General features: G+C 43.1%; 2 protein-coding genes across 2 annotated transcripts in view; one reads left to right on the top strand and one right to left on the bottom strand.

The window, feature by feature from the left end:
• Positions 1-5047, top strand: part of SUMF1 (sulfatase modifying factor 1) — a 38726-nt gene extending 33679 nt beyond the window's left edge. Inside the window, exons 8-9 of the mRNA XM_049827173.1 lie at positions 1195-1254; positions 4101-5047. Of these exons, the coding sequence (XP_049683130.1) occupies positions 1195-1254; positions 4101-4211 (171 nt within the window). The 3' untranslated portion in view covers positions 4212-5047. The remainder of the gene's footprint in view (positions 1-1194; positions 1255-4100) is intronic.
• Positions 5048-5303: 256 nt separating this feature from the next.
• On the bottom strand, positions 5304-11767 carry LOC126049982 (histone-lysine N-methyltransferase SETMAR). The gene is made up of 3 exons (XM_049827174.1): positions 11671-11767; positions 9577-9843; positions 5304-8073 (listed from the first exon to the last, which is right to left on the bottom strand). Exons 1-3 carry the CDS (start codon positions 11755-11757, stop codon positions 8020-8022), a joined length of 408 nt encoding a protein of 135 aa, XP_049683131.1. The 5' UTR covers positions 11758-11767; the 3' UTR covers positions 5304-8019.
• Between the last annotated feature and the right edge of the window lie 954 nt (positions 11768-12721).

The following is a 12721-nucleotide window of genomic DNA, read 5'->3' as shown; positions in this document are numbered from 1 at the left end:
TGCCAGTTAACTAATAAAACACAAGTTATTGTCTTGATCTTGTTTGTCCCTTCTATAAGACAGATATTCTTGTGGCTCCTTCTTAAAAGTAGTTCCTCAATCCATGTGGAGTGTAGAAAGCATGTAAGAATATTTGCTATCAACAGTGGAAACATGAATTATAGCAGTAGTGTCTAAGCAGGAGATGAGTGCAGTAGTAACTGTCACGGCTAAAAGGAATGAAGTGGGAAAATTGTTCACCTGCGTAATAAATATGCATCAAAGCTAGTAAAAATAGTGTGTTATTAAGGAAGCTTAGCTTTTTCCTTGAACTGTTAGGCCATCCTTTGGAGCTGGAATTGAAAAAGGAGAGTGAAATAACCTCATTAAATCAATTCTAGGGCCAATTTCACAAGCAGTTCAAATAAATCACATACGTTACACTGCAAATGTACACACAATTACAAAGTTGTTGCTCCTAAGTGCAGTGCTTTCTGCAGACCTCCTTAGCTGTCCTGATCCCACATAATAATGAGGTTCGTACACTCTGACTGGGAGATGATACGGAATGCCTTGCAGCACAGTCACTAACTTGTGTTTCAGACTGGATTTTGGCCTGGAAAGAGAATAAGCACCAAACATTGGGCATTACAGCCTCTTGTGGCAACTGGCCACCAAACAGTGTAACTGCATTCAGAAAAGTGGAGGTTCTCCGTGTTCCTGTTGGAGGCTCACGGGTGTCTGTGTGTTTGTGTCATAGCAGTGGAACTGATGAGAATCACAGATTTCACTACACGTGCAGGCTGGTGTGTGGAAACTTCCTAATCTCCTGCTAGGAAACATCTGAAAGCTACAGAAACAGATCTGCTTTCAAAGATCAGTACTCTCTCACGATTCTACTGTGCTTTTTACACTGTATTACTAGGTGCTTTAGGGAAACACAGCACAGTGTGCTCTTGGCTAGTGGGCAGCAACTCCAAGGTTAAATATTTGCAGCAGTGAGGAGGGAGAACAATTACTCTCACCTGTCTGCAACTCTTTTACAACCGAATTATTTCAAGCTTTCTGGTTCAGATAGACACAGCTGAAATCTGTTTACTTTGAATATTTATGGCTACTGCTTATCCATCTCCCTATTCTTTCAGCTTTTTACCTTTACTCTGTAATTAGCAATTGTTTTTCCTTGAATACTAACCAGTGTCCTTTCCTCCACAGAAAGGGCCCTCATCTGGGACGGAGAGAGTGAAGAAGGGTGGATCCTATATGTGCCACAAGGTAATGTGAAAAGGCCTGTGGTATATTTGTATTGATCTTTCCTCTGAATGTACCTGACCTGACAATGAAATGATCTTCTGACAGAGTTTTCTGGTAGCCTGGACGCTTGCTAAGGGGTTTCATTCAGGAGGAGCAATACCTAATGTTCTTCAGGACTTTTCTCTGGTTAGCTTGGAATTCAACCAACCAACCAACCAAACTGCTTTACCCAGTACGTTTTGGGTTTTTTTGTTTTGGGTTTTTTTTGAGGTAGAAGTGAAAATGAATGTATGCCCCTAATGCTGTTTTTATTATAGTGTTTCAGTGATACTTGTAAGAGTAGAAAGTATGGATGTGACTTTCTTGAGTTTTATGGCTCTCGATGCAGGAAGGAATCAGCTGTTTGCAGAAAGATTGTTGGGAGATAAATGTTTCAGCTTACGTGACAGTAGACTTGAAATTCTTTCTGAAACTCTGGATACGCCACAATGCAATAGCCGCTCATGACACAAATCATGTTTTAAAGTCTGTTCACGCAGTGCTGGAAAAAATGCTCATTGTAGATCTCCTTTTTTTTTTTTTATTAAAGCTGCCCTGTTCTTCCTCCCTTTCAAAGCCTGCAGCTGGCAAATCATTCTCATAATTAGATTAAATTTTCTACAGTGAGATCCCATTTTCTACACTGATTTCCTTTTTAGGTGAAATCAATGTCAGATGTTAATTAGCAGTTTTGATTAAATTAACACTGGAATAGACTCTTCTTCAGTGATGAATAATGTGACCCATTTTAAAGGCTTGTGAAGATTCTAGTCTGTCCTAGTCTTTTTTGTAGGTGATAAAACTAGGCTGTGTATCAAGACAAAAAAACCCGACTGAATACTATTAGTACAAGGGCTCTTTATTAGCTGCCTAAAAACCTATTCAGACTCATCTACCCATGCTATTGCTTTTCTGCAGTGTGAGACAGCAGCAGCGTGCGTCCTTCTTTAAGGGCAACGGCTGCTCCCTGGCTCTGCGCTGCTGTCGAAGAGCTGGTGAAGAACTTTTCTTTGAATCTCCTTAGATGGAGGTAGTTAGCTCGTGGAGACAGACATGGGTGACCTGCTGCCTCTGCGGGGATGGTGGGGTTCACAGGAATGTTCCCTTCACGACAGAGCCTGTGTAAGTTGTCACCACCCTCGTGGTTGTACAAATCGAACTGTTTAGTAGCTGTGCCCAAACTCCTGAAGGGATTCAGGTTTAAAGGAGAAAAACTACCCCCTCCTCCCTGTTCTCCTCTGCTCCCCACTCCCTCCCCGCTGCCTAGCCCCCCCCCAAAAAAAAGGCAGAGGGCAAGAAAAAAAAAAGTTTGCTTTTTAACCCAGCCATTCCCAATGTCTAGTTCAGAGCCTGACTACACACAGCTGAACCAGCCTGAAGGGAAGTGGTTTGGGTTGGGTTTTTTTTGTCAGAGGCCCAGAGCCTGTAGCAGGAAGACAGGAACAAAAAGCCTGAGCCAGATTTTTTTAAGTAACAGCAAAATGGGGCAGAACTTGGATGTATTGTACTGGAGTTGCTACATAAAACACACAGTCTGTTACCCCAGTGCTGTACCGGTGAAATTACCAGTGTGACTGTCATCCTTCCACGCTATGATGGATAACTGCTTCTGGGCAGTCAGTCTACCTTAATGTAGCAAACCGCTTAAACTGGTTAGTTCTGCAGTTTGGAAACCACCGTTCCTAATGCCAGATAATTGAGAATCTGTAGCACCGTGAATAGCACAGGTTTTTCTTTTTTCAAGGAGTGTAAGTATATTAACGTGCACTGAGACATGGCCAAATCTGTACAGCTAGGGAATGTACAAAACATGTTTTAGACCCGTGTCTGTACCTTGCTGTAAAGATGTCTGAGCTTGTCCTGTTTATATTCACTTGGTTGTGTGCAAGTTTAACAGCCTTTCTTAAAACAACCTGTACAAAGCACCCTGCAGCAGTCCTTTTCAGAATCTTTTAAGATAACATTTTTGATCTAAATTGGTTTATCGCAGAAATCCTACGAGCACAAGACGAACAATACTGCGAATGAAAGCGCAGGCAGAGACGTTTCCCACCGACATGCATCAGTGGCATCAAATGGCTGTATCTGATGGGTGTGAGGACAAGTCCTGTGAAATAATCTTGCGCTCCTTTTTTGGTTCAAGAAATGAAATGGCAACGACAGTTCCACCTTTCCTTTTCCGAGAGGTGGCTGCGGTGTGATTGCAGCCCATTCTGGAAGAGAATAGTGTTAAAAGTTGTCTACTAGGAATATCTGAAATGCAATTGACTCATTTTCAGTGGCTTAGTTTTAAATGTAAATGTTTTTATAGCCACCAGTCCAGATTATATCTTGATAATAAACATCTCTAGCATGCTAGCTGATGCTAGGAACTCTGGGAAGGAGTTTGCCTCCAGTTACTCCCTCCTTCTTGTTCCATCTCGTTCAGTGAAATGTTTTTTGACAGGTGCCAGTACCTGTCCCATTTCCAGTCATCCCTTAGTACACCAATACGCAGATCAAGGCACTGAGCCGCTCCCTCTTCCCCTGAGGAGAAGCAGAATGGTCATTTTAGCCATTTCCCAGAGCAGGATATGTTATTAGTTGACACTCACGTTATCAGACACCTTGCCATTCAAACTACCTTTTATATCAGCTGCAACTGCTCTCTGTTGACAGTGGGATTTCTAACCCTTACGTCTAACACAGTCATTTTGATCTGTATCAGTTCATTGATCTGTCCAACAGCATTTGAAACATTTTGCTATATTAATCTAACAAACGCTTGCCTAAGGAAGCACAAGCTGTGCTATACTCTGAAGTTCACTTTTTCTGCTTTTCCTCTGCAGTCTTACTGCTACAGGTACCGCTGTGCAGCCCGCAGTCAAAACACTCCCGACAGCTCTGCTTCAAATCTGGGATTCCGCTGCGCAGCAGACACCTTGCCGGAGCCGCGGTGACCAAGCGGGCTGTCACACTGAGACACGAGGGGCTGAATTCCACCGAGGAAGAAGAGGTGTGTGGCGTGTCACTTGTCGATGACACAGAATAGAAAAATCTAGTGCTTAAACTTCCTGCTGAGGGGAAAAAAAAAATCCAACACCACTCAACAGCGCTTGAAAAACCTTCACATATTTATCTTTGGGGAACCTGGCCTGGACTCTTATCCTGACCAAATGTTTTATCAGTGAATTCTGTTGATTTTAGCAAGAGTAGTCTGGAGTTAACTAGCACAAAACTGAGCAGAAACATGCCAGTTGTTTTAAAAGGTTAATTAATAATTTCTTTTGAAAAAATCTTTATTAAATAGTTGTATTTATTGTAATAGTTTGAATTTCTACACTCAACTCCAACAAACAAGGACTTTATAAATTTCGAGACGGCTTTAAGAGAAAATTGTACTGGACTGTACAAGAAGGACTGGAATACAGACGGCTATCTGCAGGAGCAGTTAGTGCAGCCCTTGCATTACATTCCTGTTGCAGTGAAAATCGGGTCCAGAAATGTGCTTTTTCTGGTTAGATACTTGCTCCTCTTTAGAAAGTGCCTTCTGCAGCTGCAGGATGATAATCCTCAGGGTGATGATGATTAGAAATGATGTACATTTTTGAATAAAATTTCAAGCATTTATTTATGCTGAAGTCTTTTATTGATGGAAAAACACTGGCAATTTCCTTTGAGGTTCTTGGACACGGTGTAGGCTTATTTTGAGGACTTACAAATTGCAAACCCTATATCATTAAAAACTGAAGCTAACAAATGATTCTACTTGAATAAAAGATTACTAAAGTGAAAAGATGGCAGATGTAACTGTGAGCCCCAAGGCCTAATAAGGTAAATTTTGAAACTGTTGTGTTAAAAAAAAAAAAAAAAAAATCCCATTTAAAAGGAGAGGCAGTTTAGCAAGGAGGAAGGGAAATGGGAATAACAAGAGCTATCTCACTGTGGGATCTGAATGTACTTCAGGCCTTTCACCAAGTGTTTTGCACTGTCACTCACTCTAGGACACGGTATCTGGTCCTGTTTCTGTGCCAGGCAATTGCTTGCTCTAAGCAGAGACTGACCAAGCGATTGCCTATGCGGCAAGCTTGGTGCCAGAACGGCTGTCCTGTCGAACGTGTCACCGTCAGCTTGTGGCTGCCCTCTAACAGGCCTCTTGCTGCCTGCCTGTAAAACAGGGATTGAACTCGGCTGTCTTCTCGGCTGATTTGAGACCAAACAGTGAAAAACATGGTGGATTAACAAAAACTCTTGCATTGATGCCAGCCCTTCCCAGCATTATCTTTTCTGGAGTAAGTTGGGTTTGGGTTTAATACAACCTGGGGTTAATACAAATCCATTGCTTGCCAGCTCCTTCTCCACTCAGTGTTTGATGTTGAAAAGAAGATATTGGGGGATGTCTGGGGAGCCCTTCAACAAACACCAGCCTCCGGGGGGGGGCGGGTAAAGGTGATTCTAGCAAGCAGAAAAAAATGATTCCAGAATACACCACTATGACTTGGCACTCATATGCATGATAAAAGCTGTGGTAAATATTTTGTGTAGTAAAGACTGCCTTACCACCATTAAGTGTTTAATTAAAATCTATGTATTAAAAACATCTATTTTACACAGAGTAATAGGGAAAGATTCTATCTTTATTTCTGTCTTTCTAAAAGGCATGTCTCTGCTCCTTAAAAAAAATGCACACAATTCCCTATATTGGAAAATTCTTATGACTTTATTTAAATAAACAGCTTGATGATGCCACATCAGGTATATGTCAGTCAGTGCTCATTGGGCTGCAGGCAGCACGTGGGGGAAAGTCTTCCTGTTCTGCAGAGATGATGGAATGTGTCCCATCCATGCTGCTTTAGTTTGGATAATGGTTATTGTGTTTAACTCAAGGATATTTAATGAAAGCTCTTGTAATAAATGTGATCAGATTTCAGTGGGAAAGTAAATCTCCGCGCTGGTGTGAGTATTGAATATTGAAATGTTGATAATTATTACTGCACTTTGAGAGTAAAAAGGAGGAGGGAGGTTTACAGGGAGCTCACAGTCTTTAGAGCTCTTTGATTGGATTCATTGTGAAAGAGCACACCAAACTGTGAAATGGTAGACCAGGACTCTGAAGCTGAAAGGAACCTGAAGGAAAAAGCCAGCAGAAATGCAGCAGGAACAAACAAGAGTCTATTTTCTTTTTTCAGTCCCTTGTTAGGGGATTTTTTTTTTCTTTTTAGTAGGATTTTGCTCCACACCTCCAGACAGCTGTAGTGCTGAGGCATAGCAAAGCGTAATGCACATGCTGTGTGGAAAAAGGCCATTAGTGATTGCCATGATGGTTTAGAACTCTATGACAACCTATTATTTCATGTTCTTGCAAGGCCTTTAATGTGGCTGGCTGTTTTCAACAGTACAACACTCTCTTCTTTTTCTGTGCTGTGGAAGTTTGTTCTAACCAGATAATTGATACTCTGTTCACTTGCTAGAAGCAGCATCAGCTGGCTGGGACAGAAAGGGTAGGATTGCACAGAGACAGAAGGCTCGGCTGTGTTCTCTGGTTTAAGGCTGGTGATGCAAGGACTAGATATTGCTAATGGTGATTGGGTTTTTATGTTTCAGGGTTTGTTTTTTTTTTTAATCTACACTTCCTTAACTACTCAAAATCATGCCAAGTACATATTTGTAACAGGAAGCTAACAAACCGTGCTGTCGTTTTGAAAACGAGGAATACAGATGGTATTAAAACTAGTCTTGAAACTTTTTCCAGGAGGGAAAGAGGAAGTAGATTGGATCATCCGCTCCCAGCCCCCCCAGTCCCACTGGCTGTAAGTGTCTGGGTGGCTGGCGCAATGCCCTTTGAGGGAAGAAAACCAGATAAGCCTCTAACTAGGACAAGAGACCTTGCAACCCAAGCTGTGTTCTGGTAGACAGTGCAGCGTCCATTCTGAGTTACGGGATCTGGAGAACTCTTTCGGAGAAGCAGGCACTCTTAATGAGGCAAGGATTAAAGTTAATGGCCACTCAGCTTGTAAGTGGCTTTTGACAAGCAACTGAAATCCTTTGGAAGCTTTCTGTACTGACAGAAGTGATGCTTTAATCATTAACCCTAAGAAAAACCACGCAGTAATCCTTCTCTTAAACTAAAACCACAGCCATATGTAAATCTCAACAGCAGTTCTTCATAACAGAAGCATGAAGATATATATTAAATGGGAAAAAGCTAACACTAAACCTTATCAAGGAAGAATAGGTAAACACAAAGTAAGATTTTGTTTAGCAAATAGCAAAATAATAGCAACAAACTATCCCTTGTCTGTATCAGGTTAATCTTCCAGGTCCAAATCAAAGTGGTCTTTTATTTGGGGGGAAAAAAAAAAAGTTTCTAATGGCCTGCAGAACAGCCAATCCCTCCCCCCCCATCCCCGTCCCGAGATGTGCAACCTTCTGTGTCCGTGTGTTATGTCAAAGGTTATGAATACAGTTAAAGATCAAACTGTACAGAGCAAATAACCTATGGGTTTGTGCTGCTGATAGTGCACTGTGGCACGACTGTAAAAAGTAGCATTGCAGTTTATCTGTCTTGTGCATCAAAGCTGGGGGAAATTCAAAACAAGCCTGTTTGTTTGAAGCTTCCTTAATTTGAAAGGAAGTAGAGTGACGTAACATGCAGTTGCAGAACATACCTCATCCAGCAAGCTCTCTCCTGTATCCCTGGTGTGAGAAGATGCTCAGTAAAGCCGTGTACATGTGTTAGACCTGTACAGGAATGATGAAAACGAGGCACTAATCTCCTCCCTTTGCTGGGAGAGGACAGGCCTTGCTTAACGCTGTCCGACTCTGCAGGAACAGTGGAAACAAATCAGTAGCTGAAAGGAATGCTCGCGTATTTGTCAGCTATTCAGCTATGTAAAAAAACCAAATTTGTTGTTGTTGAGACGTACTTTTGTATTTCCTACTTTAATCTATTCCAGAAGTCAGAATAGCAGCATCATACTGCTTTAGACTGCAGAGTCGGAATTTGCTTCCTAAGTAGCATAATCATAGTGCTGGAAAGTAACATGGATGTGCTGCTTGCTATTACTGCAGAAATCTTATTAGATGAGCCTTGAGATAGATGTGATTTAAAAAGATGGGATGATTGTAATTCTTGGAGCTGGCAGTACTGCGCTGTTTACACAGCAGCTAAATGGTCATGAAACTGAACTAGTCACTTAAAACCAGATTTTGGCATGCAGCTAGATTTGACTGGAAAAGGTGAGGGTTGAAGCATTCAAGCTAATCTTTCTGGACAAGTTTTGACAACAATAATAATAAGCTATTTATGTTTTGTTGAACAAAAAAATTTTAGCAAGTAATTTAAAAAAAATAATTTATTTTAATGGTATTTAAGAAACCTCATGCCCTTCTTGCAAATATCAACATTCCTTTGCCTCATTCTCTTGTGTAATTTTCAGTAACATTTCTCATCGTCCTTTCTGTGTACCAATATTAAAGTTCAGTTTTTCTGAAAGGTACAAATTGAGAGAGGTACTTTAACTTACAGCAGGCTGTCAGAAGAAAACAAGAAAAAACCACCAGGCCTGGCTTAGTAACTGACTTTGGAACATCCTGAAGCTGCAGTGCTCCTTCATACCATCCACCTTGAAAACAGTCTCTAGGATGCTGCATGAAGTTATTCTCAAAATCTTGTCTTCCAGCTGTTACTCAAAACCACACATGCTTCCTTGCTGGAATGCAGAGAGTTTTATTCAACTGCAATTTAACTGCTAAGGAAAATTATATTTTTAGGTATACTTTGGGACTGAAAAGCTATGCAGAGCTCCCTGAGCAAGTGTCTGGTGCAGAAAAGAGGGAGCTGTCCCAAGGTAAGAAGGAAGCACATGTGCGGGAACCACAGTAACAAGGTTTTCTCAATCTGTTATCTTCCTCTAAATATTTTTGTTCTCTGTTAGTTATTGGTAAATTATGGAATCTTCCAGAATAATCATATGAAAGTTCCTCTCCAGCAGAAATATCAGTTGCTGCGAAAAGTGCGAGTTTAGGCACCATTGAGTCAACTCGAACTGGCACCATAAATAAATTTGGTTCACAAGAATGATTCAGGAATCTGCCTATGTTACCAGTGTATGTAGGGTCAACAAATGTCTCCATTATCTGACCATTATGGAGGTGCTCCCTCACCACTATAATATAGTTCGAATCCTTTGATGTCTGGGCCTGAATTCTTCTACGTGCCTCATTAAAGCCTAAAACTTCACCAGCATATTCACAAACAAATCTTCCTTTAGCTATGAATTCCAGAGTACGAAGACCCCACCCTTTCTTTTCAGTCTTGAATACCTCAAGTCTGAGCTGCAAGCCCCTCTGAACAACCCTGTTTTGACAGGATTCACCGCACTGGCACATGGTATTGCATTCAAAAACAGGCCTGGTGTACTCCTCCTCTTCCCCTGTAGGCCTCAGGCACAAACTGTTGTAATTTTCACCAAGGCGAAGACACGAGCATGTGTGAACCATGCAGGAGCTGGTAAGACAAGAACACCCTGGAAAAGTGATTTCAGTGGGGTCAATGTCTCCATCTGCTCCAGCGACGTTGTCTGGGCTATACTGCAAAGAGAACAAGAGTCAAATCCTTGTCATGTTTAATGCTTCTTTCCACAGAGGCTATCATATTTTTAAGAATTCTGTGTTTGGCAATGTCTGATCTCTGAATGTGGGGAAATGAAATGAAATAATGAACACTTCTTTTCCCTGTAAACTTCTAATTACAATTCTAACTTTTCTAGACCATTTTAAAGAATGCAAACCAGATATTCCATATAGGCTGAAAAAGAATCGATAGTCTGTTAGTGACTGGACTTCTCAAAATAGTCTGCTAGCCAGAAAAAAAAAATATCTTAGCAGGAAAAACATGTCATCTAATTGGATCTAGTTTACTAGATAGAGTTTTTATTTAAATAGCAAAGTATCTTTAAAGTAATTTCTCCCCCTTTCGAAGCGCTCAAAAAACTACTTACAAGGTTAGTCTATAGGTATTTTAAGTCACAGAATTTCAAATGCCCATTTTTGTTAAAAATTAAGATACTTTCAATTTATCTATTCAAAATGTTGCACTCAAACTTGTTCCTGCTAATTCTGTTACAAAGTGATGATGGTGTGCACTAGCACACCTCTACATATGTACAAAAAAGCTGAGCTAACTACTCTGTTGTGAGGGTAGCACATGAAAGCTGAAAATCACTTTCTCAAAATTACACCAATGCCCCCAGCAGGTGAATGATTATAGAACCATGGACTGTTGCAAAATAAAAGCTGATAGAAACTTTACAAAATATAGACAGCTACACGTGTATTTTTACTTTCTTCTCGCCATTCAGCTTGCAAAGCTTTATTTAGAAACCTAGAGTATGTGCTATTACTAAATATTACATTTCACAGTAGCATATGTCTGGTAGCTTCTGGGTGTTGGGAAACATGCCAGTTCATTTGGAAGTTTCTTTTTTCATAAACATCAGCTTTCTCAGTCATTTGGCTTTACTCAAAACCAAGTTTAATAGTCCCTTTTCCATTCACATCTTCTCCCATTCACAGACTACAAGCTTTCCTATTTCTGTTAAATATCAGCAGCACACCATGCCATTTAGAAAGGCTAGGGTCTATTTGGCTTGGGTCTTTTTTTTCCCCAGGCTTACTTGAAGCTGCTTCATTCTGTTTTCTAAATACCCTCTAATTAATCATTGAAGCAACATCCTAGGCAACCGGGTGTACTTCTAGGAAACGTGTTTGGAACTTACTACAAGTAATACAGAAAATGGCAGAAACTGGACTATGCCTGAGAAAGCATGAAAAAAGTTACACGTTTAAGGTATTGCCCCGTGTTTCTAGACGGCATCTTTTCCTGTAGATGGTTGTGGAGCGGGAAGCCTCTGCCAGGCCTGTCAGGATTTTACTCCCGCTCTAGTTTCAGCCTCCGGCCGGCGCTGACGCCCTGTAGCGCAAGAGCTTTATTCCTCCTAAAAGGTGACATCTCAACAGCGCGATTAAAATCTCCGGAGTGCCAGGTATCGGGAGAAAAACCGCGTCTATATACGTGACGAGACCAGCCCCGAGGAGCCGGCTGCTCGGTGGCGGGGGTGGAACGCGGGACGCAGCCCTCCCGCCCGGCCTCAGCCCGAGAGGGTAGGGGCCGCGTTCCCCGCCCTGCTCGTGTCCGTGACGGGCTGCTGAGGGGACCGGGTGGCTGAGGGAAGAGGCCGGCTGAGGGGAATGGCTGCTGAGGGGACGGGGTCGCTGCTGAGGGGACGGCGCCGGCAAACGGATTCCCTCAGGCGGCCCGGGCCGCGATGGCTGCTTCTCTCCCTCCCTCCCTTCCTTCCTTCTTTCCCTCCTCCTCCCCGGTCCGGTTCCCGGGGCGGCCGCGGCCCCCGCCCCTACCTGAAAGGCCGGCGGGGCCTCCCCGGGTGGCCACAGCCCCACCGCCACCGGCTCCAGCCCGCCGCTCAGGTCCGCCCCGGCCGCCATGGCTCCGGCCCCGCCCCTTCCCCCTGCGGCGATTGGCTATCCGCGCCGAAGCCTCTCTTTGGTTGGACAGAGGGAGGGACGCGAGGGCGTGCGGGCGCGCAGGCGCTGTGGCGGCTTAGAGCGGCAGCGCGGGAGCGGGAGCTCGCCTGGCACTGGCGGGGAGCCGCCATCTTGTGGCGTTCCCTCCCTCAGCGACGCTGGTGTGGTGCCGGGCCGCTCGCTGCGGAGGCGCTGGGCGGCGAGGGGAGCTCCGCGTCGCTGTGCACCCGTGGGATGAGGCTGCCCTTAGCCAGGGGCTGGGCGAAGGCGATGTGGCTGCCACCGTGGGTCGCTCCCTGAGACGGGGTTGCCCCTCCAGAAACCGGTGCGGCTTTGTGTGATGTGTGTGAAAGTACTCAAGCCCGAGTAGTTTTAAATGTTAATTACAAACTAGTGAGTTAGTTTAATTCATGTGACTGTAAATCCTTGTTTATTTTTAAGGTGTTAGAGCTTGGGTGTTTTTTATTGTTGTTGGTTTGGGTTTGGCTTTTTATTTTTTTTAATTATTCCTGGCTGGTTTACACTTATAATTAAACTTTTATATTTGGGGTTTTTTTTTAAGTTAATGTGTTTTGTAATGTGGGTGGGAAGTTTTGTGTTCAGATCTTACTAGGCCTAGAAATTCTGCCACATATAGCTGGGCAGTGGAGACAGCATCTGCCTCCTGTCTGGGGATGGGAAAAGATTTGGCAGGTTTTGTACCTACAGGGATCCAGAGCAAGGCCCTAATTTTCCTCTTGGCTACTTTGTCCAGAGATAATTCAGTCAGATGAGTTTTCTGGATGAAGGGAGATAGGGACCCATGGAACCAAGCTTTTGCTTGATCTGGGAGGCCTTGCTAGTACTAGATAGGATGTTTTTCTAAAGCAATCATGACAACGTTGCTTCTGTGCAGCGTGATGAATGTAGAGCAGTCACGGTTGGT

Source organism: Accipiter gentilis, chromosome 23, assembly GCF_929443795.1.
Source record: "Accipiter gentilis chromosome 23, bAccGen1.1, whole genome shotgun sequence".
In the NCBI taxonomy this organism is placed as follows: domain Eukaryota; kingdom Metazoa; phylum Chordata; class Aves; order Accipitriformes; family Accipitridae; genus Astur; species Astur gentilis.
The sequence above is the reverse complement of the archived record's forward strand: the minus strand, read 5'-3'. Positions and strand labels throughout refer to the sequence as shown.